The sequence below is a fragment of the Athene noctua genome, chromosome 1, assembly GCF_965140245.1.
Source record: "Athene noctua chromosome 1, bAthNoc1.hap1.1, whole genome shotgun sequence".
NCBI lineage: Eukaryota > Metazoa > Chordata > Aves > Strigiformes > Strigidae > Athene > Athene noctua.
The window spans coordinates 100409515-100434541 of record NC_134037.1 but is presented as its reverse complement, the minus strand read 5'-3'; the positions used below and the strand labels follow the sequence as shown (position 1 = coordinate 100434541).

Here is a 25027-nt window from a genome sequence, read left to right as displayed (position 1 = left end):
CATGCACTCCCGATTAACAGTTCTAGTTTGACAATTAAGTTTTAAAATCCCCAAAGTGAGTTAAGGCATCAACTAAGGCACCGTCAAACCAACGGCTGCTTTCTGTTCCTGCAAAAGACTGGTGAACACCTCCTCCTTGCAGCCACACTATCTGTACCAGCAATGCCTGGGGAAGGACCCACCCGGCCACGCTCAGTGCTACTCCGCAGGCAGCACAGAAAGGAAGTTTCTTCAGAAATCAGTTTGGGAATCAAAGGGACCAATTCTGAGCCAATGTCAGACCGATCCATAAAGGAAAGGGTGATTGCTGTAGCTGGGATGTGTTGTCATACATTGCTTACGTTTGTTTTAATTTTAAACTGAGAGTCAGTCCAAGGTTTGTTACACAAACATATGGCACCGGTATTACATTCTACCTTGTATTTATAGAAAGTACCGTGGCGGTCCAGGCAGTGCAGAAATGCCATAATGTTAACAACGTTTATTATTAGTATGACAAAAGAACAAAAATAAGCCGGTAGAAATTGTGACTTAAAAAGTTTAAGGGACTGATTAGAGTAAGGGACCAAACTGTGGAGTTCTTACCTGAAACTCCTCCATTATTAATGAACAGACAGTCCCCAGGCCGACAAGTATTTTGTTATACAAATATACTCTCAGAAAGGTGATTTGTTTAAAACCCCAGCCCTGAAAACTGATTAACACGTTTAGCGCTAGCCTGATTAACACAGATATGCCCTCCGCGTTGAGGCAGAAGTCCGCATTCCTGCGAGTGAAGAGGACAAAGCTTTTGGGACAAAGGGTAAACCTTAATTATGCCTTTTTATTACCCAAACTGCCACTTCCTCCTTACCCCAAACAAGCCGGGAAAGCTAATGGCACGCTCACATATCCCCATAAGCTATGCGATTCATAAATGCCATTACTAGATTTTTCCACTCCAGCTGTTAAGCTACAAGCAGCAAAGGTTTGATCCTTCACCCTCTTTTTGAAAAAAGAATTAAAACAACAACAACAAAAAAGGCAGCATACAGTACACTGCTAACGTTAATACTCCCGAACCTTCTGGAAGTGTCTATTAGCTTTGGCTGCCAACCAGTGATTGCTGCAGGAACGGACTGGAGCTGCAGTGCAAACGGGTTAATCTGTAGCTAGACGTATTTGTGATTGGGGGGTGGTGGCAGTGTTTAGCAAGAAATACTTGCTGCCTAGCAGACAGGGAGGGCTTCAACAGTTTGAAGAGTTTTTTTTTTTTTTTTCCAAAAAAATTTTATTGGGAGAACTACAAAACATTTACAGTACAAAGTTTACAGTCTCACACAATTTGTAGTGAACTGACTCCCGAAAAATATATTACAACTCAAGTTGACTTATCCTTTAGTTACATTCAAAACATACTTCTGTTAAAGTAGTCCAAAAGAGTACATAGTGCTCAATCTGTACCTATGTACAAACAAAACTAAGCTACTGCTCATTCATCCACCGTCCAGGAAAGTTTTGGAAAACTCCCGACTTTCTACATAAGGAAAAAAAATTACAAGTTTTGGAATTCAATTAAACAAGATATGTTCATGTACTGTATAAAGTTTCAGATCCAAAGATGGCCTCCATTCTTACAAAATAGGAGAGTGGCAAAATTTTGCTGTAGTTAAAACCCATCCCTACATTCAAATTATCTCAAGCATTAAGAAAAATACTTATTTGGTTGAGAAAGATTTAAGGCAAGCATGGACCCTCAAGAAGGCACTGTGAGACATAATACTGGGACCCCCAATTATTGCTACATACTTTGAGACTATATCACAGTGTGATTGGTGGAGTTAGGCAACAAAAAATACTTTTTGGTTAAACAAGTCTGAATTAGATTTGCCACTTTGAAGTCTGATTGCTAAGTCAGTCTTTTTGTTGTTTTTTTTTTTTTTTTTTTCTCGTTTGTTTTTCAATGCGGACGGGCTACAATCATTTACATTCTAAAAAAAACCCATAGAAATTCCTTAAACTACTTCCACAGCATCGAGACCGATTTCTATAAAGAAACCATGCAATCTTTCAGATTTACGTAAACAAGGAAAGAAATTAATGAAATAAATATTACATACAATCTCTTAAATTAAGAATTTTACTCATTTACAATAAAATAACCAAGTGAAGTTACAAAAAGGCATATATTACTGTGAAAAGAACACACTCCACATTTCGCCGATTAATAATGGCAATCATAATTTAAACATAATAAAAGAATATATATCTATTGCTTTTCATCATACCCGATAAATACAGTATGAACAAATTACCAATGTATACTTTTCACAAGATAATAAATAAGTTAAATAGTTTCATATTGAGTTGTGTGCAGTGACTCATTCATGCAATCAACTCAAACAGCTAAAAAAAAAAATTAAAAAAAAAATCAGCAGTTATTCTCCAACAATTACAAACTAAACTCAGTTGAGTGCTTCCAAATAAAGCAACAACAAAAAAAAATTGTTCTAAGCCAAACATCCACTAAGTGGTGGCAATGGAACCAATATTAAACTTTGGAATGAAGGTTTTAGCATTTGTTATAATAATAATATATAGATATATAAAAAAAAAAGGTTGTTATCAAGGCATATTCTTGGCAGGATGTTGGATTTTTCTTTTTTTTTAAAAAAAGCTTATAGGTTTAGTATGTTCTGTGTTTTTATTTGAACTGGATTGAAAGACAAACTAGTTTGTAACTCTTTTTGTGTGTGTCTGAAGGTTTGGAGGAGCTGGACTCACGCCCCCCCGGATTGTTTGTTGCTTTCTGGTGGTGTCTTTTCTAATGCTCTTTTTTTTTTTTTGAACACAGATGGAATGGCTGCTGGTGGTGCATATCATAACTTGTCTCCAAAGAACAACAACAACAAAAAAAACCCCGAAAGGAAAATCCCCCTCTTCCAAGGTCTCTCTATAAAAATAGGTTTGTTCAGTTCGTGTCATTTGCCCTTTTGCAAAATACTTTTTTTGTTTTTTGTTTTGTTCAGCTCTCGGTGTATATATAGATAGATATATATATATGTAAAAAAACAAAACAAAACAAAGCGAACAAGAAACGGAGAAGGAAAGGCTTCGCTTTCTTCGCTCGTCAACTTACGTGCCGGCCGCGGCCGGCCCCCCTAGTCGTCGGAGATGGAGAGGCGGCTGAAGATGGGCAGGCGGCGCCCCGAGTCCAGGCTGGGCGACTCGGAGCCGCTGAGGGAGCCGGAGCTGAGGGAGCCGCTCAGGTAGCTCTCCCGGTCGGAGAGGGAGTCCGGGGGGCTGGGCGGCGCGTCGAAGACGGGCGACTCGGAGAGGCGGCGGAGGGGCTGGAAGCTGAAGGGCGGCGAGGCGGGGGGCGGCGGGCAGCCCCCGCCGGGCGGCGGCGGCGGCGGCTGCTGCTGGCAGCGGTAGTAAGCGGCGGCGGCGGCAGCCGCGGCGGCGGCGGCGGCGAAGTTCTGGGTGTGGAGGGCGAGCGGGGCGATGAGGCTGCCCAGCTCCTGGCCCGAGAAGGCGAAGGCGTTGTTGGCGCAGGGCGGCGAGAGCAGCTCCTCGCAGAAGGAGGCGGAGGCGGGCGGCGGCGGCGTGCGCGACCCGCCGGGGCTCTCCAGCAGGGCGGCGTCCAGGCGGCCGCCGGGGGGCGGCGGCGGCGGGGGGGCGGCGCCGTGGGGGTGCGGGGGGTGGTGGTGCTGCTGGTGGTGGTGGTGCTGGTGGTGGTGGTGGGCGGAGAAGCCGGAGAAGCTCAGGCTGTGATGCAGCTTGGGCCGCTCGCCGCCGCGCGGGTGCCCGAAGCCGCCGCCGCCGCCGCCCAGCGGGTGGTCGCGGGGGGCGAAGGCGCGGAGATCGCCGGTGCTGCCGGCGGGGTGCGGGGCGGGGTGGTGCGGGTGGTGGTGCGGCCCCGCGGCGGCGGCGGCGCTGGGGGGGGCGGCCGTGCCCCCGCCGGGCGCCGGGCGGCGCTCGTCGGCGTTGTGGATGAAGTGGCAGCGCGGGCCGTAGGGGCAGAAGCCGATGGTGTGGAAGGTGCGGCAGAGCTCGGTCTTGTACTTGGGGTGGCGGGTGAGGCTGCGCAGCTCGTGGAAGCCGTGGGCGAACTGGCACTTCTCGCCGTACTTGCAGGCGCCGCTCTCCTCGAAGGGGCGGCACAGCTCCGTCTTGTAGCGCGTCGAGTTGATGGGGGCCCCGCCGCCGCCGCCGGAGCCGCCCCCCTTGCCGGCCGCCGCCGCCGCCGCCTGCTGCTGCTGCTGCTGCTGGAGCTGCTGCATGAGGTGCTGGCTGCGCTCGCCGTTCTCGCTGAAGGAGCGGTCCCGGAACTTGTTCTCCTTGTTGAGCAGGGCCGTGGGGCTGCTGCTGCCGCCGCCGCCTCCGCCGGAGCCCGTCTCCTTCAGGCTGCCGAACGAGGAGGAGGACGACGACGAGGAGGAGGTGGACGACGAGCTGGAGCCGGTGGGGCTGGGGAACTTGGAGCCGCCGGCCAGTGCCGGCAGGTTGCTGGTCGAGTGCCGCCGCAGGAAGCCCGGCGCGAAGCTGGAGCTGGGGGGGGTCACCGGGGTCCCCACGGCCTTCTTGTCCAGCATGCTGCTGAGGTTGGTCAGGGACTTCTCCGTCTGCCGGGGCGGGGGCAGGGGAAGGAGGGAGGGGAGGGAGGGAGGGGCGGGGGAGACAGGGAGCGGGAGAGAGACGGGGGGTGTTGCAGGGTGACCGCCAGCCCACCGCCACGGCTCCCGCGGCCGCCCAGCGCCCCCTCCGCGGCACGGCGGGGGTCGGGGCGGGGGCCGCGCCGCCCGCCCGGCCCCGAGCGCAGCTCCGCTGCAAGCGCCGGCGTGCCGGGGCGAGTGGGGCAGAGCCGGCAGGAAGCCCCCTTTCACGGGCCTGCCGGCGTGCGGCACTTGGAAAAAGTTCCTCTCGGCGTCGCAGCGCCGGCGGGGCGGCCCGGCGCCTCCGCCACTTCGGCAAAAGACCCCCTTCCCACCGCCCCCAAAGCCCCCGTGGGGAGGGTGCAGCACGGCGCGCCTCCGTCCCTCCCTCCCCAGGGCCCGCAGCCTTGCATCAGCCGGGCCCGCGCCGCTTTAACGCGGGCAGATGCCGGGCGGCGCCGCGCCGCGCACCCGGGCCCAGCCCGCCGGGACCCGTCCCCCGGCCCCGCAGCACCGGCCAGGCGCCGGCAGCCCGGGTCGCGCCCGGACAGCCACGCTCCGCCCTACCTTGCACAAGAAGTCAATGTCGTAGAAAGCAGATAAAAGTGTCGTCGACATTTCTAGATCCTGTAATGGTCGGAAATACAGGAAGGACCGAAAGATCCCGCTCTCCTCGGAGGGTTTGGAAAAGCCACGACTAGATAGGAGGGGGCCGTTTGCTTCAGATCCGAAATGGTCCCGTCTCCTTCCCGGCGGGGCGGGCGGGACGGCGGGTGCCGGGCCGAGGCGGCGACGGCGGCTGCACAGCAGCGGGCGAACTGCGGGAACTCCGCGGCGCCCCGCGCCGCCCCCATATAAACGCCGCCGCCGCGGCCCGCGGGGGCGGCGCCCCGCTCCGTCCCGCCCCGCCCCGCCCCGCCCGGCGGGGCCCAGCAGGGCCCCCCCCAACTTTCGCGAAGGGCCGGGCGGGGCGGGCCGGGCCGGCGGGCAGCGGCGGCTCCTCCGTCAGCTCCCGGGACCCCCGAGCCGGGTGCGGGGGCAGCGCGGGCGGAGCGGGGCTCGGCCCCCGCCCAGCGCCCCTCGGCGCACCCCTCTCCAAACCGGCGGCGCCCCCGGCCCCCGCCAGCCGGCCGGGCACTGCCCGCGCAGCCGCCCCGGGTGGTTGGCGGGTGCCGCCGAGCGGAGGCGGGCGCGCAGTGCCGCGGCAGCGCCGGGGACACCTCTTCCTCCCGCCCCACCGAAAATAAACTTTTGCCACGTAATTGGCTTGAGACAAAGGTCGGGCCCGCGCTGCCCCGGTGCGACCGGCGGGACGGCGGCTGGGCGCGGGCTGCGCGCCCCGCCGCCTCTCCCCTCTTTCGGGGAGTTCGGGAGGGGTTTTTTTCTTCTGTTTGGAGTTCGGGAGAAGTTGGCGGTCGGGCGCGGAGCCGAGGCGGCCTTAACCCTGCACCGGCCGGGCTGATCTGCGCGCCCCCCCGCCCCGCACCCCCCCCTCCGACGCTCACCCCCGCCACCCCTCGCCCCCCGCCGCGGCCCGGCAGCCGCCAAGGTCTTGTGACCCGCCGGGCCGCGCCAGCCTCTCGCCGCGGCCCCCGCCCGCCGCCCCGGAGCGCTCCCGCCGGGCTGCCCCCCTCCCCTCCGCCTCAGCTGGCGGGCCGGGGGCGAAGGCGGCGGCAGGTCCCCGCCAGCGGGGCTCCGTCCCCGGGCCGGGAGCCGGCTGCCGCCCAGGGCGGACCGGGAGCCGCCGTGCAAAACACCAACCCCCCCGCCCCGCGCCGGTAAAGGCTGCGCAACCGCGACGTGGGAACGGCGGCGGACGCAGCGGCTCTGCAAACCCCCATACCCTCCCGCGTTTGCTCAGCCCCGGGACAAATGGGAAGGGGAAAATGGAGGGACGTGTAAAGTTTTATTGCTGCTAAAGCCAGCAGAGGCGTTTGATCCTCTTTCGCTTCCGAGCCGGGATGTCAGGCCCGGGAAACCCGAGGGTGCAAATCTGACCACGTCAGCAGGAACCCTGCACTTCGAAAAGGTATTTGCAAAGGAAAGCAACTTCAGGGGTGTCTGGGGGGGTTATTAGAGCACTTCGCGTCGGGTTTTCACACCCGACCCCGCCCCCTCCCGCCATGCGGCTCACGCTCCCATTTGGTTCCTCCCCTCCTCGTCCTTCTCCGAGGCTGGGGGAGGGGCTGCAGGCGGGCCCCGGCTGCTACGGATTCATCCCCCCCCCGGCCCCGGGGCACCACCCGTGAGCCGTCACCTACGGAGGAGGCAGTAGCCTGGCCTGCGAACTTAGCACCCGAGCCTAGCAACCGAGATAGAAAGAACGCCCGGGAAAGACGAGGAGCTGGGGGATAAAACGCCCGGACCTCGCCCCTCTCCGCAGCCCGGCACGTCCCCCGCTCGCCGGGCGCTTTGGGAAGCGGCGCAGCCGGCCCCGCCGCCAGCTCCCCAGCCCGCCCCGTTTGCTTCCCGCTGCCCCGCCTGCCGGCGGCCAGCCCGGGCGGGGAGCGGCTGCGCGGGGATCTGCTACCCCCTAGTGCCCGCACCCGCCGGTCCCGCTACCCGGGGGTTTGCAAAACAAAACGTGAACTCCTTTTGCTTTTCCCTCCCTAGCCCCCCGGAGGGGTCGCAGCTGCCGAGCGAGCGCTGCCCGCCCCCCCTCCTCTCCGGGGCGGAAAGTCCTCGGCGGCGGGCGGGACGCGGGCGCCCGCCGCACCGTGCAGCGCTTCCCACCACCGGGCGTCCCTTCCCGTCACCTCCTCCCCGGCCCACTCGGGATTCGCTCGCGTACCGACCCGAGATCCTACTTTTCCTTCTCCCAACCATCTCGGTGATGAAAACATCACCCTCCGAGCAGATCCTGCCCGCTAGCGAACGGGGTAACAGCCTGATGATGAAGATGATGATGCGAGGAGCAATACGTCACTGTCATTTGGAGGAGTGCTTGGGTAAACTGATGGAACACACGGCCGAGAAATACCCCGGTGGAAGACTCTGCCAACCCTCTTCTGCAATTGCCGCGTGGGGTTTAAAGGTTCTTGATTGAGTAGTTACAGAGTAACTCGGGCCACCAGCAGTGTCTGGTGAAATGTGTGCACGCCGATACAAATTTTTTATTTATTTGCTCTCTATAAACCGAGGCGAGATGACAGAGGTTTCAGTTGCATTTTAAAACCACGATAAGGAAGACCAAGTTTTTGAGCCATTTGGTTTACCGATTAACCAAGCCCTCAAGGCTTCACAAAGTTACTCAAGTTTTATGGTCACTGTAGATCTACTAGTATGCTGATACCTGTCTGCATTTATCCATTTGTTGATATTGAATATATATACATATGCATTTGAAATTGTACCCAGTAAAAAAAAAAAAAAAAAAAGCCAATGTTACTAGATAGTCTTATGCCAGCGACTGGCATGAGCAAGGTCACACAACCGTACTGTAATTTTGATACTGTACAAAGTTCTGTTTGTTTTCCACTATAAAAGCTGTTGCTACACTAGCTCAAAAATGTTGGAAAGGTGTGGCAAAACTAGCAGCTGTTAAATTAACTGTACAGGTCTTAACTATTTTTGAGAGTGGCTTCTAGACATAATCTAGGTTGTTCTTTCCCCAGGAGCTCAAAACAGAGGCGAACAATTTTTAGCCTAACTCACAGTGTGGTTTGTTAAGCTGTGTAGCGCGCAGTCTGTGAAACGTATTTTCATCTCAGATTCCAACATTTCCCTTCTGCCTACTGAAGTCTCAAGTTTCATTGTAAATTACTTATATAAGTAATCCTAAATCCTGGAAATTTACAGAAAGTATTTAAACTTTTGTTCCTAAATTATCATTTTAGTAGAGACTTCATCTTGTGCAATTTTCAGATGTCCACTAAACCGAGTTCGGAAGCTTATCTTGATTTACAGCAGGTTCTATTTAAACTCAAAAAGCGGGAGGCAGCCGGTTATCAGGCACCGCAGCACCCAGCTAGTGCGAGCGGTGCAAGCCCACGCCTCGCCCTGGCGAGGTTAAGCCCTGGCACGGCTGAGCCGGGCCCTGGCGCTGCGGGGGCCTGGGCCGGCCTGGGCGAGCGGGTGTGTGCGGCGGTGCTGCAGCGCCACCTGCTGGGCGCGCCGATCCCCTGTTGCTGCCGCGGCCGAACCGCTCGTTACCGGTGTCGGCGTCAGCGGGATTTGGGGCCCAGCGGTGCTCCCGTACCACTGCGGGGAGAGACTGAAAGCAGCGCGCCGGTTACTGGGCACGTTACTGCCCCCAGCAGACCCCCCTCGCCACCCGCACGCCTCCGTTTGGGCAGTGCCCAGCCACGCTGCAGCTGAACGTCAAGTCGCAGCGCGGGGCTGACGGAACACAACATACCCTTTTAAAATAAATCCGTTTTCATACCGAAACCCAATTTCGCTTCCCAGAGAAATACATCTGCGAAGCACAGCCACCGTTTTTGGTTTTCAGCCAGCGGCACCGCTTGCCCACAGCGGCCTCACCTCAGCGCCGGTGGCGGCACCTCAGGATCCCTCTACGCTTCTGCGGGCCTAACTCTACTGAGGAGGACCTCACTTTCCAGGACTGCTTGCAGAGCAAGGTGTCTTGAAGTAAAGATGAAACTGTTGTTTGTAATGGAACAGCTGCTTTGTTTTGAAGACAGCGGTTTTCATTTTAGAGCAATTTTATAAAAGGAGTTATTTGATTTACAGGAAAAAGGGGGCATTGCAGAAGTTTAACTAATGCTGTTTCCATGTGCAAAACAATGTTGCCCCCAAAGTGAGAATCCTTGCCTTCCTCCAAAGGAAAATGCGGTCAAATTTAAAATGTAGTCTAAAAATTGTCACGGACAAAGAAGCCAAGGTTTGTTTCTTTTCTTTTAGAAACACTTAAAAATAGAATTTAAAAATACCATATCTGTTTAATGATTACCATTCTACATCTTGAAAGGAGACAAAAAAAATTTTGACTTTTTCTTGGTATTAAAATACAGGGGGTAAAAATGTGGAATAAGACATAACCTACCTAAAGGTGGCCTGCACCTGGATGAATGGAAAATACTAGGTTTAGCTGCTTTACTTCCTATAGTAGTTTTAACAAACCATGCTCAGCTGAATGAAATTAGCAAATACATTTAAAAGGAACAGTCTCTCACAGCACATCTGACCAAAAAAAAAAAATTTTTTTTAAAAATCAATGGACTCATACATAAAAACTGTGGGTTTAGCCTGAATACTGAGTAGTTTGTTGCAGGTTTACTGGAGTCATTACAGCAATCCCTTAGTCCTTGAACGCCGTTAGAATTCAGTCTCCCTGCCCATCCAGTAACATATGTACAGCTCCCTGAGGATGAACTTTTAGTAATTTACTTTTCCAGATTTTCATTTTTGCAAGTATCATCAGACTTCAGCAGATTTAATATTTTAAGGCAGACCGATATTCTCTCGTTCTGAATAGCCAATCTTGTGAATTCGGCAGTTTTGGAAAATTCTGGAGTCGGAGGTAGTGCTCTAAGAAGGTGTCCAACGAGCTGGGCTTGGTCCAGTGCTATTCGTGACAGTCGATTAAGATCTCTGTGATCTGGCAAAGTTAGATGAGTCATTGATACAAGCTGTAAAAGGTGCTTACTAAGTTGTCTGACATGAGTCAACTTCTCTGCCCAAAAATTCACTTCCCCTTTATCAAACAGGTAATCATCTTCTTCCTTAACAAAAAGAAAAACAACAGTCATTAGAAAATGACATGTGATCTTGATAGTAATGAGAAAATTATAAAAGATATGAAAGAAGATATATAGAGAACTAATGACAATAAAGGCTGTTACAGAACAGCTTCTTTGTATTAAAAAAAGGTAAAAATTCATATGCATCATTTTTCAAAGGTTTGAGAAAACAGTAAAAAACGTTCCTGCTTTGGCAAAGAAATTTTACCTTCAAAAATCTGGTAGTTATGGTGTAACTCTTGGGAAACAGTGGAAGTAAACAGTAGCCCTAATCCTTAGCATATGCTTGCCTTCCCCTGTGAAACTGTCTTATATTTCACAGGGACCTCTTTGTAACCAGTACGGTAATGTGCTATATCATGGAGCTTTTTGCGTGGATTAAATGAAAAAGGAAAATTGTATCAGTCAGTGAAACATCAGAAAGGCATAGCTAAACCACAGGCTTAAGAAAAGATTCGTAATGTATTTCATGGGTCATATTAATTGTTAACAAACTTTTCAAAGATGTAGCCACTCCTGCTCCTTCCAGTTTACCTTCCAGCATTATTTTGATTTTTACAGCCTTTTCAAGGTTTTACAGAACACCATGGTAAAGTTTTTCGTTATGTAAATAATCCTTCTGAAGACACTGAGCGATGTGAGCAAGGCTATTTCGTGTGCTATGCGGAACAAGTCCTATGGAAGATGGCCTAGTTACCAAATATTTAAATGACATCTCAGAAAAAGCCAGCAGTTGGGAGAGCACTGTTCTTGAATGCCAGAGGTGCCTGGCACCCACAGCAGCAGTTTAAATTCAAGGTAAGCCATCATCTGCAGTGATACTGAATGCAATTCCTTACAGACTCGAAGTGTTTCAGTCAATGATGCCTTGTTAAGTAACTTTTGATTTATTTCAGTGTTTGCTTATTGGTCTCCTTAATTTTATGCCAGTATTGCCAGGAAACAGACAGACATCAAACTATTTTTATTCTAAATACTGGCCATGTGATTTTTTTTTTTTTTTTTTAAATAGTGGAGTAGTGATCATCAGGCTTCATCAGATGAGATATTTCATTCTATTCCTACCACAAGACTGCAGAAACATAGTGATCCCAACATGAGACAGCAACATTACCGGGGCTGAAGTCTCTGCGTCTCTTTTCAGATCGCTGTCTCCCAGCAGCCACTCCAGCAGGATTGGTACACCAGCACGGATCTCCCCCCACCGCTGGAGCAGCTCACACAGTATGCCAAATGCTAAATCCAAGGCCATCGGAGCATTCACCACCCTAAGTGCAAACTCTGTTGAGAGAAAATTTGCATAACAACGTATAGCAAGACCACAAACATTTTCAAATAAAATCGGCACAAAAATTATTTCTTGAAAACTGATGCTGGATTTACCCAAACACATTTAGAATAATGAATTATACTGCAAATAAGTTAGATGAATGTTTACTTCTGTGCCACTTGGGGCCCTTTCTCAATTCCAAAATAATACATGAAGCAAATGAAAATGCTGATGCTTAGTGTTTTTTCCTGCTCATGTAGCGACATTTATTAATTTGGGTTTAAATATACAAAGTAGTCTGTTAGAAACATCTCTAGAGACAGTCCTGACACTATTTCATGGTGACTATTTTTGCAAAACTGCAGCTATGCCTTAGACCTGATTTTATGTTTTCATTGGAACTCAAAACTTACAGCACATTATATGTTTTTAAAGGGATGGGATATAAAATGAATCATTATTTGGTGTGCAGTCTCTTTATTTACAAGATATACATATGTAAACACACACACATGAAGACATATGTAAAAGAGATGAAGCCTACAAGAAAGGCTTAGAGAAGATGTTAAAGAAGGGAAAGGCAGACACTGTTTACAATACCATCACAGAGCTATGTTTATACAGGTTTTGCTATCATGCCAGAACCGTACACAAAGCCATCATCCACACTGTATTTCTTCCCTAAACTACCCCACTGCTCTCATTTGGGCAGATGCTGTTTTAACTGTGTGGTTCCTAGGGCTGCCCTCAATAATGGAGTACATCAAAATGCCAGAAGCCCCGTTTGCGTTCGCAGGTGCAAGTTTCACCACTGGTAACATTAATGCAGTTTTTCTGTTTTCATGAGGGAAGAGGACCACAGGAGGAGAGCTAATGAACAAGCCCCTGTAAAATCCCTATGTAAAATGGACTTTGGCAAATTTCATCCTTTTCCACAGTCACCAGCAAATGAACAACTGTTCACTGAATGGTCTGTCTTAGAAGTAGTGATAAGGATAGTGATAAGAATTCTTGAAGGCTGTCTTTTGTGAGCAGACAACACAGCAGTCAGAATTATTTGGTACAAATCCATACAGACATGGACGGCTCACCTTACTTTTTGTGTCTGAGTGTATTTAAGCATTTCTCACGAAAGAAAACAACTGTTGATATGAAAGAGGCACAGTGTTGCAGTTGAGACCTGTCCTTCACAACCCAGGTTCAGAGCTGCAGCATGGACCTCTATCCTGTGACACTTACTAACGCCAACTGCAGGTTTTCTGCAGTTCATTGGCACAGCTTCACGCCAGCTGAAGGTTTTCTGCAGTACATTGGCACAGCAGAGAAATGTACAGTAAAACACCAGGATGAGGCAAATACACGTGCCAACAAATAAGGAAGCACAGGAAACTACTAAGGGCAAAACAGACCGAAAGATGCGTACATGGTATTTGACAGACTAGGCAATGTACGGAGGACACTGGGGAGGATGAATTAGTATTTGAGACCACAAGAACAAAGGACCATAATAAGAAAGGGAGCGAAGGAGAAAGAACAGATGGTCCCTTTTTTATCTTGGAGTTAGATGAGGGTAAATGGAAATCTCCTTGAACAAGCAACAGGAAGGCAGGCAGTCAATCTCTTGGTGACACTAATAATGTTACATACACAGCTTGTCTCTGCTAGACAGTAAAATCAAATGTTCAAATCTGTTTTTTTCATGTCAGAACTTATCACTATATCAGGACATCCCTCAGCTTTGTCCATGAGGGAGAGCTTGCAGGGGTGCAAGTGCGACATTCCCACACCATTTATTGTAGGTATTGGCATTTCTAGGTATTGTTTTTGCTGACATTTCTTTACAGGACTTTTTTTTTAAAAAAACAACAACATTGCTTTCTCTGTGATTGTGCCCTAGCTGGTACCACTCTGGTATTCTAAAGAATTGGTACAATGATTGGCTTCTCTGTTTTGATTTGCTTAGGTTCTGGTAGAAAACACAGTTTCATTCAAGTGCCATGGGGACCTCAGAAGCACTGGCAATCCTCAGAGCTGATAGAAATGAAAATGGAGTGCAGGGTACTGAGACTGAAACAAACGTCCCAGTTACAAACGTTTACAAAATGCAACATTTCAAATCCAGCTCTTTTGAATTCTGGTGATCCATCAGAGTTTTAGAGATGCTAACTGAACGCCTATGATTGTCAATGTTTATACAATGTCTCTTGCTTGTGTCACTTTATTTGTACTTAAATATTCATCAAATTAAGTGATGTTGGGAGCTAAAACCCAAACATGTTATTTCCCACTGCTATCTTCCTGAAGTTAGCTGCTGCTTTGGAGCACTGATTATAGATACAACTGCAGATATTTAAAATATCTACCATTTTCTGCAGCCTTTTTTCCCTTTTAAGATTTAGACTCCTTAGGTATAAATATGGTGATGCTTTCTATGTGAATGAGAACACTGGACTACTGAGAAATGCACCAAAACATATATTGGGGCCTCTAATTCTGTTATTACGTGAATGTGCTGAAAACTACCAAGAGGTAGAAAAACAAGGAATGCCGAGGTACTGCTTAGACTGAGTTTGCTTGTTTAGCAGTTTTTCAACAGCATGACAGAGAAGAAAAGTCAGTTTTGTGGTCACATAGCACGGCAATTTTGTAGGGAATCCTTGTGTTGCAGCAAAGGAAAGGGTTAAGATTTTGTTTGAGGGTTTTTTCAGAGAAGAGAAAAAAATGACAAGTAAAACATATAAAGGGGGTTAACACACAGGAAAAACATGAAGACCCTGAACACAGTACTGACCTAAGAGATGCCAACCACCCTTCTGTGAACTGCAGACATCATTTAACTGATCAACTGAACTCATGCATCAGTTCTGATGTTGAGACCAGAGAAAAACAAAGCAACATTGCTTTGATAATGCTGAAACTTAGACTTCAAACATTTGGGTAAGAGCCTGCCTACTTTGGGTTTTGTGCTAGAGAAGCTAGCACAGCAGCCTCCTGGTATTTAAAGTGTTGACACAGATTCAAAACCAAATCAAACTCTGGCAGACAAAGAATTTTTGCTTCCACCTGCCCATCCCATCCCATCCCATCCCATCCCATCCCATCCCATCCCATCCCATCCCATCCCATCCCATCCCTCTACTGCAGAGCATCAGGAATGGCTTCATGGTTCCTGAATCACTTCCTCAGCTGACATTACTTACAGAGCGCATGGACATTAACTGCCTTTGATACCAGTTCACACAAATTTCATGCTAGAATAGTTCAAGATCAGATCTGGGGACTACCATTGCCACAAGGACAACAAAGAGATGGAGCAAGTGTCCAAAAAAGGCGTATCAACTCCCTAAGCTTGGAGTGCTGAAGTAATACAGGTAAGTAAAAGCAAAGTTACATACGTACCCATGATTTAATAGGTTAAAAACACTTTCAGAGGGGAAACTGTTCAATTGCTTTGATGGCCCATGGCTCTAAAAGTAACAGCAATGGATGTTTTAAGCATGTACAGAATCTTTTAAGATACCCAGAAAAGGTGTGTATCTTCTACAAATAAACATATGTGTCTTCACTGACGTATTAACTGTTCACAAGAACTGCTCCTCACATCATCATTTGCCTGCAAAACAGGGCTGATTTTCAAGAAGCCACGTATTACACAAGATGCTGTGTTCATGACTCATGCTATGACTTCAGAAAGTGGTCTGAGCAAGCTGGAAGTTTACAAGGGGCAAAAAGGGCAGGTGGCTCTCCTCTCCCTCCAGTCCCCTTGGGCCATGGGCTCCTGATGCTTACCTCCAGCCAGCTCAGGTACTCTGCTGATCTCCCAGTAAATTAACACTCAGAATAGCAGAATATGAATTTGGCATGCAGCTCAGTGCATGGGTTCTTCTGCCCGGCTGGCAAGCTGAGCTGGTTACCCTGCAGTCAGAATTGATACTGCTGGGAGTCAGGGAAGGGAAGATCACAGGGCAGCGGGGGCAAGGAAAGAGGCCCAAAGGAGAGCGAGACCTCCCTGGGGGTGCAGCAAGCTGTTAGCTCAGGTCAACTATAATCCAAAACTTCCCCATCAGAGTCATGTAAACAAAATACTAACAGAGATGATTCAAATGACTGAGTATTAATAGCCTTTCATAATGTAAGTAACTATTTAAAGTAACTGAATAAAAAAATTCAAATGACAGATTTCTAGAAGCTGTTCACAGCTGATTACTGCCACAGGAACTAAACCAGCACAAATCAAACCTGAAGACGTAGCTATTACCAAACACTGAAAATACAGTAGTGCTCTTGCCACAACAGTTCTACAGACTATCAAAATTGTGTTAAAATTACCATTTTTGAAAATTAGAAAACACATATATGTTCCAACATGCAAAAACATCACATGAGCAAGATAAGCATCTTCCTAAATAAGCAACTACAGGGGATGAAATACAAAAAAATTCTCCATGCCTTAAACAAGTAGTTACAAGCAGAATTAATACTACTCCTTGAAATGAAAAACAAAAGATAAGAATCAGGTACTACATGCTTTTTTCATTTTGAGGAATTGAATTTTCATAAAGGGAAAGGAGTTAAGTACTGCAGTGTTTTAGTCTTTGTGAATCCACCCACATAAAAATTAGACCTCCCACATACACATTCATATACTCCAAAAGCTTTGATCATGCCAGATGTAAATATTTCTTCTAGTAGCCTATTACATGTCCTCCAACTATACAATTGTTCTCTGTTAAAGCCTCAGTGATATTACAGGGAACTGAAAGGATGTATTAAGAGCATATACAGAGATTTTAAGGATACCCATGACAAAATCTAGGCAAAACAGAAAAGCAGAACATACTCCTTGCCTAACAAAGTATTTTGTAATTGTTTTTTTACTGAAATTTCTTAACTAAAGTTAATTTTAGATGGAAGACTAATGTAATTTTTGTATATGTACACTATGTTCAGAACAAACATAAAGAGAAGTAAAACTGCAAGGAAGCTAAGTGTAACAGTGCCAAGAGAAAGCCTCACAAAGAACGGTGTACCAACAGCAAGGATATTTTCAAGGAAAACATACAGGCTAAGTTCTCCAACTGAAATTACAGAAAGTATTTTAGGTGGACCAGGTATACTCTGAATTGGTAAAATATGCTTTACCTTTTTACACAAAGTGCTGCCTACCTAGGTAGAAACATGACTACATCACTATCAATACAGTACCTCGTAACACCCTGGTAAAATAAGGTAGTATTCTTGCTTCAGAGGCAAGTATGGACATTTAAATCAACAAAGCTCACTGAATGATGATGGCTTGACAAAACTGGAGATTTATCTCAGGTTTTCTGATATATCACCTTAACAAGGTGATGAATATCAAGCAAGAGATCATGTTACCATCCAAATGATGTCAGACCCAGCATCACAGTCGCTAATACCTGCAATATTAGATTTGGAAACGGAAAATTTCACCTACTGAATCGCTAACCACTTTCTGTTGCATTGAAGGCTTTCTTCTTTTTGGTATTAAGTCTGCCCCTATTCTTGAACTAAGTGAGGCATTGCTGCAGATATTATTTTTTACTTAAAATACTTTAAAATTACTTAAAATACCATGTTTATGTATGTATGCACAGGCTTCACAATACTTAAAACCCCTTCAAATTTAAAAAAGAAAAAAAATCCCACTGGCCCAACCCAAGAGTGACATAAGCTGGTAAATAAAGTGAGGTTAGAAACTGAATTTCTTATGTTGAAACAACCTGCTTACATGTTCCACTTTAAACTAGACAGGAATTGTGCAACTCTAGCAAGGCAACACACAGGTGTCTTGCCACCAGAAAAACAGGACAGAAGAAAAGCAGTAGCAGTAGATAGAAAGTAAAGGGGTGTTCATACCCACTTGCTCTCCACAAATAACGTTGCAGTTCTATCATCCTTCAGGGCACTAAGATTAAAGGAGGACAACTGAGAGGTAAAACAAAAAAAAGAAAATGCATAAATGGTAACTGTTGCATCTGGATAGTTGGCAGATGGCTCTTGAAAGGGTGCTTGTTCATAGTACTGCGTCAATTTAAGTTACCAACATCAAACTTTCCACTTTTTAAAATGACCATTTATGTAAAATCTAATATATAAGCAGATCCCTTTTTATAGTGTTTCATAAAATCAAAGGCGATTAGATCATTTCTATCCTCTCAAGAAATATCATTCCCTAGATGACGTACAGCTACTTCATCTGTTTTCCATTTCCCTGCCTGAGTCTGTTTCATAGCCGTGCTTTTTCAGGATGACTTTAAAAAGAGGCCCTTCCTGACATCATGCAACACGATGTCAAAGCACAACACTATTACAAACCAAACTAATCAAAACTAATTTCTTAATAGTTGCAGTCTCCGAGTAGAGTGGCAGTGAGGCTGCTCTCAGCTTTAACTTTGATTGCAAACAGATCTGAGTTAATAACATGTCCGATTATGACGAAGAAACTTACAGCTCAGGACTGAGCAGAAAATCAAGATTTACTTCTTGAACAAAAAAGCACATACATGCTCATCATCTTTTCAAGCCCTTTTTTGGAATGTGAACAGAACAATATTTTTCAAGTCAGTAACTGGTTTTTTTTTCCTTTTAAAATATATATATAAGCATAGAAAAGCTGTTCACATGCAAGCCATGCCGCCTGTACATGAAGGGTTTTATTACAAAACAACCACAGCTCACAGATCTGTCAGAGGAAATAAGTGTTCAGACTTTACCACTTGTATTACTGCTTTTGCAGAACCTCCCCCCCCAAGCCATGTTCTAATTTAAATGGCATAAACCCAATACCCCCTGCATAAACCCACAGAGCTCATGATTTTCCTTTTGAAAAGGTATAAAATATTATTCAGCTAATTGTTTAAAACACTGCCAATGGAATTTATGTTTTTTAACTCATATTACTTATTTATTGGAAGAATGAAGATAAATACAGTTTCAAAATTGGTATCACTATAACTAAATATATGACTGAAGACTTGTTACTGGCATGTTCCAACTAAGGAACTTTTTCCTTAGCACTGATGAAGATTACCAAATGTGAATGAGGTGTATGTTACAGCTCTGCTGTAGGAACACAGGAGATGAATGTATCTCTGTATCATAGCTGGAATTTTAGAATAATAGCTGAAGAACGGTCGTGAAAGTTTGTTATTTAAGGGATAAAGAAATAATGAGAGGGTGGATAATCAATATAGAAGGCTGTACACAAAATTATTCTCCCCACAACACTTGAAAACCAATATAATTTGGGCAGAAGACTCAAATATGTAAAAGCTGGTTTTAGAGCAGGAATAGAAAGGCAGGCTTTTCTTACTATGGAGTCACAGCCATGACCATCACAGCTTTCATAAGGAGCCTATCATGATCTGTAGGCTGCTATCCTGTTTGCTCATTTGCAAATAAAACGCTGATAAGAAAAAAAAATTTAACAGATTATTCACATAAACACTCCATTTAACATTTATCACTTTCAGACTCCAGTGCTGAGCACATACGATTATTTTTCATGTATTCTTTCTTAATTTTCAACCATATAACAACTCATAACCTTTACATAACAGTGCCACTGTGTAATTAATAGAGCTAAATGAAGCACTGCCAGTAAATAATCAGTAGGCAGTGTTTGATGGATGAGCTGATTCTAATTCAGTCCACTCACTTTCAACTTTAATTAGTGGCATTGTATTCTACAAAGCAAGTGGTTCCCTCATCCATGTGATGATCTAATGTTGTATAAGTGGTCTGAGGACAACTTGTAAGGTGTTGTAATAAATTTGGGAATACGAAGTCACAGTGATTACACATTCTTACATAATGTAATTCTTTAAAAAGAAATAACTAATATAAAGTTCCACTGCAAAAGCCACTGATTTTTAACAAGTACCATACACACCAATAAATCTTGCTAAGACATGGGTTTCAGTGCAGTAGTTTTCTCTCATTTTTCTATAATTAAACCAATTGATCTGAATTATTAAGTGTATGTTGGTGGAATTTTTTGCAAGATACAAATACAGGCATAAAAATGCTATATATTTCTACAAGAGTAGTGATGCAACACTATACTTAATTTTTTTGGTACTATAACCCTTGGTCTAGATGCATGCTTGTCGCAGCTGGTGACAACCATGAAGCAAACTTTTCACTTTTGAATTACTGGAATTTACAGTAATTTTAGATTATTGGAAGATTGTCTAATAAACATACAAAAATTTGAACTACTCAAGGCCACTTAGGTTACAATATGCTCTGTGATCTTGTTCTATATTTTCTCCTGAACTTGAAGTTACTTTGGTATGTCTCATCCTTCTTCCAGCAGTTCTGCTCTAAAGAGTAGGACAATGCAGAGTTGCAGATTCCTGCAAGCTGTAGCTATTGAGCACATCTGAGTAGAGAAAAATACTTGTTAACTTACTGCAAAACATCTGATTCAGGTGTATGTGCAACTTACTGAATGCAGGTATTTTGAGAAGAGCAGAAAGCAACTTGGGAACCTCAGCAACTCAGTCTTCACAACTGTTCTGATACCTTATCATGAAATAGTATGAGATGAGACTGTTTTTAAGATTACTCACATTTAATTTTTATCTTTGTTTCATATTACTTATTTAAAAGGGTGACATTTAAAATTAAGTGACTACAAAATTATTCTTATGGAAAGTGCCATAAATCTTGTGTATGATAATTTATGTCAAAAAGGGTCACGATATGTTCTCAGCTTCTTTACTGGTTAATTTTCTAAACCCACTTCCTCAGCATGTAAGAGCATATACTTGAAGAGCAAAATCCCACAGAAACTGTTCACTATATGAATACCTGATGAAAAAATCCCCACCCTTACATCAAAAGCTTCCAGTATAGTCCAGATGGTCTGTCTTATTCAGATGTCTTACGCAGACATGAAATGTGTAAAGAACAGCTCACATTATTTTTGTGTTTGCTGACATATATGTACACAGATACACAATGCCTTAAAAATATCATTGTTTGCAAACACGCTGTAACGTTAGAAACTACCAGGACCACAAAACATTCACACTGCAAGTGCATTAGTAACAAATGACCAATTCCTTTTTTTCTTCCGCTGTCAAGATCCAAATGCCTACCAATGCCTGTTGCAAATTGCTTTTGATGCAGTGTAGTATGATCTGTTGTTACACAGTTTTCTGACATTCCAATGAAAAATGTCAGCCTGACTCTCAAGATGTGGTCTACTGACAGGTAGGTGCTGCCAGGGACCTCCTATTTAAGGATTCAGTGATTACAAATCACCTAGGGGCAGTTCTCCTGCAGGTGTCTAACAGCCGAATGAAGAGCAGCCGCAATTCTCAATCCTGACTGGAAGATACCTATCTCAGAAAAATTTTTTCAAGAGCGTTTTCAGTCCATGAGAGAACCATTTGCTCTTCACAGTGGGAAGATGATGCAACATTAATTTCACTCGAGAGTAAGTTGGTCTCTGGACTTTCTTTCAGAAATACTTTGAAATGAGATGAAGTATACATATTTCTCACTGTACGGCCAAACGTTGTGGTCACCATAAAGGCTTGCTGATCCTAATCACCCTAGCGTGGCTGATGCATTTCTAGTTATCAGGACTCAACATTTCTTCCCAAGATGATGTTCACATTTCACATTAAAGCAAGAAACTCATCTCCTTTTTTTTTTTTTTTCCACACAGCTCCTGCCTCCTAGGTTATTTCTGGGTTTTGCACTGTTAGTGACCCAGGGCATTCCCCTGTACTGGCACAGGTCCGTACATCCTTGGAAATCCTCTGGCTTATTTATCACTCTTACTGAAATACCTGAGCTCTGGCATTTCCATACAACTGTCATCTAAATGTGTAACAGCTGGGTCAGGACTTGCCAGGAAACTCCTAGCTGTCATCAGGACATCCCCTAGCAGGGTCCAAGTGACTTGGATGGTATGTCTCCAACACAGACATCTGTGGCATGGCTACCTTCAACTTCATCTACTTCTTCATCAGACACAATGCCATTTTGGAGACCCTGGCATGCTCAGGTGGATCAGTAAATCATAACATGGTTTGTATGAATTACTTTGAGGCTTTCTTCCAAGTAAATTTACAGGAGGAAGTAGAAGCTGCTTAGTCTTGCATATAATGTGATTATATACAGACTCTTTGATTGATAAATATTACTGAATCAGTAATCAGAGTTCTTCAATAGAAAGTCTAACATAGTTACTAATATACTTGACTGATACAGATTTTACATTTGTCTCTTCCCTTTCCTTCAAAGTCCTTTGACGAATTGAGAGAAGGAACTAAGATAGTGCTGTGAGTGCTCTCCCCAAGATACTGATGTGCTGAATGTAAGTGTTCCTTGCACAAGATACCACAAAAATGAAAATATTTGGGTCTCATATCTTAATGCAGACATAGACAACGTAACACCAGGGACTTCCTAGTCACTGGAAAGAAACCCCTCTATTCTCTCCATATTTAATACATGCCTTTGAACATTTCATATTCCAAATTTCCAAAGTATTCTAAATAGTCAAGGAAGACATAATGGCTAAGTAACCTGTGTGTCTCAGTCATTCATGATTATATGGAGTGCTTCACAAATCACTTGTATTTATAATGATGTCCACAGAAAGAAGCAATGGCACCATCTGTTCTGCAAGCACAGTAGACAGCCATGAAGATTAAAAAATCTTGACTGATTTTAGATGTCTGATCTGAGACATTATGACCTGTTTCACTGAGGAGTCAGCACCCTGTAATGCTTTAATATTCAAAATGCATTTCCCTCTGGCTTCAGCTGTAAGGGCTCTGAAGTCCTGCAAATTGTGCCTCTAAGGTACCTAGCTAAGCACTCAGCAAACTAGTGACCTCCTTTCCAAGCTCTGGTTGGAGTGACTGACTTGCTTACCTGCACAAAACAGCTCTCTTGGAGAGGCAGGGATAGAACGCAAATCACAGCAGCAACAGTAAATGGCTTTGGCATGTCCCTTCTTCTGATCCTCGTCTTACTCTTATCACTTTCAATTTTGCAACTAAGGTAGTAGTAAGTTTCCTATACTGTATGTTCCTGAATCATCATCAGAGCAAATATGGCCTGTCTATTGAACTATAAAAGAACTTCGATAAAAAAATCCTAACCATAATAGTGTAGCTTATCCTTCCTTCTTAATACATGCAGCACAACAAAGTGGGATTAAAGTTGCATTTTCTAACTTTTGGATACTACTCTTAGTGTGAGGATGAGGTGGAGGGGGAAGATGACAATGTATATGTGTAATTTTCCAAGTTCCAAAAAAGAAAAAGCTGTACCTTACCCGAATAATGTGATATTACATTGAAGCTCACGAGTCAGAGAAACAGTAGAGCCACAAGGCTGACCACTCAGGCATCTGCCGCTTGAAACTAATGGAATAACAGGAAACAGTAACATCGCTGGAGATGGGAAGTATACCCATAGCACTGCTCCAGTGCCTTCTACCTAGCCCCCGCCACCAGACTCCACAGTACCTCAACAATTACCATGACAAGTTAAACCCTGGGTTTGGCACTCAGCCTCACAACTGAGGTAGCTCCAGTCACACTGAGTCCCAAAACGCAGGAAAACGTTCCCCTTTTATCTTCTTTGTCCATTCTGCTTCTTCTCTACATTCTTCCTCTTTTGGACCCACTTCAGTCTCCCGCTTTGCACAGCTTTCACCAAAGATTTTTCTCCTCCTTTATGCCCTCCTCTCACATTAGCAAGAGTGAGTCTCCTCCCTTAACCAGACTGAACATCAATCACTACCTGTTCCCTTACCCTCACTGTTTCAGCTTGACTCTTTCAACTGTTTCAGCAGTCAACTGTGTTTTTCTGATTTACCTTTTTCCCCTTCTCTAACCATAAGTGATGGCTCATTTCTCCCCATTTTGCTCATCACCTGTAAGTATTATTGAAAGCACAAGAGTTGTCATTTCAAGTGTCAAAGCGCAGCCTGGCCCACAGCTACCCACAGCCACAGTATCCTTCTGAGGCACAGTGTTCCCGGCATAGAGCATCCACAGTAGCCCTGCTGGGAACACAGGTAAGCATTACAGAAAAATTTAAGCTGCTTAGTGAACACAAAAACCTTCACAGCTTTTAGGGTCCCCTTCCAGTCTCTACAGAATATATATATAGACTATAAAATGCTGTATGTCTTTCCCTGTTAATGGGCAATGCTATGTTTCTCAGCCAAATTTGTACATATTTTACCAAAAGTGTCTTCCTCCAAAGCACACATGTATATAACAGCATTCAAAGAAAAGGCCTTCAATTTTTTTCATAGCCTGTGTAAAGATGGCATTTTCCGCTGATTTCCTATGTAGAACGATATCTGCTGTAATAAAACCAAATAATAAAAGTAAAAAAATAATACTATTTACAGTATGGAAAAATCTTAGTACCAACTAGTAAGGATTAACACAAGTAGCTGAAATTTAGGATTTTATAATGAGAAGTGTTAGGCAACCCTAAAAACAGACCATCGACCCTCCTTATAAAAATACACAGTTCATACAATTAATTTAATTTACAAAATAAATTATAAGAAGATAGAGACAGAAAAGCCAAAGGCAGTAAGTTTACAGATGTCAATTCAAGGTCTGTTGAAAAGCTGCAAGAAACAGCAAGGATGAAATGGGAGGGCAGGTAGAGGTGATGGGAGCACTCAAGTGCACTGAAAAGAACAGCAGCTCTGGTATATTTTATTCAATCAGACTGGCAATCTACACAAATAAACAACATCAAAGGGATTTTTGTCCACTTTTTTAAAAAAATAAGGAAATCAGAAGGCATGCTTCTGTGTACGTGTTTCCCACCACAGCTTCTGAAACAGCTGTACAATTTCAATCCAGTCTGACAAAAAGGATAAGGGAATCCAAAATATTAAGTCTTCTTTCTATGAAACTAGGCAGCTGGGTAAAGAAAAGAGACTCTACTGCTGTCCTGCCTAGTGAAGAGCTGAAAATTCAGTTATTAGACACAAGAAAATCCACTTATATGCAAAACAAATTCATTAAAAAATGAAAAAAAAAACCTAACTCCCTTTATTTCACTGTTCAAGAAACTTTTTTTCCTTTTTCTTTTCTTTTAAATAAATAATGCCATTTACAGTTACCCTCCACACTGGCATATGACTTTTTACTGTAGACAGAGATGTCATTTAACATAAAGAATCTTTCTGTCTTTAGCATCTTATTTTTTCATTTTTCCATGTGCATTTTTCAAATGAGTTTGCTTCAGAAGAGGCCATATTCTACTTCACCTTGCCATGGACAGCACTAGTTGAGCCTCATCACTAACCGTGAGATTCAGGTAAAATCCTGTAATTTGGAGAATTAACCTTTACTCTCTGTGACAGCTTTCACAGTGTCACACAGATGATCACACCA

The 25027-nt window shown here is 45.0% G+C and overlaps 2 protein-coding genes and 1 long non-coding RNA gene across 6 annotated transcripts in view; 1 reads left to right on the top strand and 2 right to left on the bottom strand.

Annotated features, from left to right (window-relative positions):
* Positions 1–1899: 1899 nt before the first annotated feature.
* Positions 1900–5477, bottom strand: ZFP36L2 (ZFP36 ring finger protein like 2). 2 transcript variants are annotated; one of them, XM_074897108.1, is made up of 4 exons: positions 5202–5477; positions 3937–4604; positions 3712–3858; positions 1900–3642 (listed from the first exon to the last, which is right to left on the bottom strand). In XM_074897108.1, the coding sequence occupies exons 1-4, from the start codon at positions 5250–5252 to the stop codon at positions 3141–3143; spliced, it is 1368 nt and encodes a 455-aa protein (XP_074753209.1). In that variant the 5' UTR covers positions 5253–5477; the 3' UTR covers positions 1900–3140. The 2 variants fall into 2 exon arrangements, with proteins under 2 accessions (XP_074753209.1, XP_074753208.1); XM_074897107.1 differs by having other exon boundaries at positions 1900–4604.
* On the top strand, positions 4448–11615 carry LOC141956454 (uncharacterized). Of its 3 annotated transcripts, XR_012632914.1 has the most exons (4): positions 6190–6663; positions 7492–9477; positions 10898–11134; positions 11481–11615. It is a non-coding gene; the product is annotated as an uncharacterized LOC141956454 (long non-coding RNA). The 3 variants fall into 3 exon arrangements; XR_012632916.1 differs by lacking the exons at positions 6190–6663; positions 7492–9477 and adding an exon at positions 4448–4583; XR_012632915.1 differs by lacking the exon at positions 7492–9477 and having other exon boundaries at positions 6195–6663.
* THADA (THADA armadillo repeat containing) overlaps positions 9778–25027 on the bottom strand; it is a 166010-nt gene continuing 150760 nt past the window's right edge. Inside the window, exons 37-38 of the mRNA XM_074897106.1 lie at positions 11451–11617; positions 9778–10318 (exon numbers count right to left, since the gene is read on the bottom strand). Of these exons, the coding sequence (XP_074753207.1) occupies positions 9980–10318; positions 11451–11617 (506 nt within the window). The 3' untranslated portion in view covers positions 9778–9979. The remainder of the gene's footprint in view (positions 10319–11450; positions 11618–25027) is intronic.

Coding starts and splice junctions, on each gene's coding strand:
- ZFP36L2 (XM_074897107.1), bottom strand. CDS start 5,252: ATGTCGACGACACTTTTATCTGCTTTCTACGACATTGACTTCTTGTGC. Junction 4,605..5,201: donor ACATTGACTTCTTGTGCAAG/GTAGGGCGGAGC, acceptor CCGCCCCGGCAG/ACGGAGAAGTCCCTGACCAA.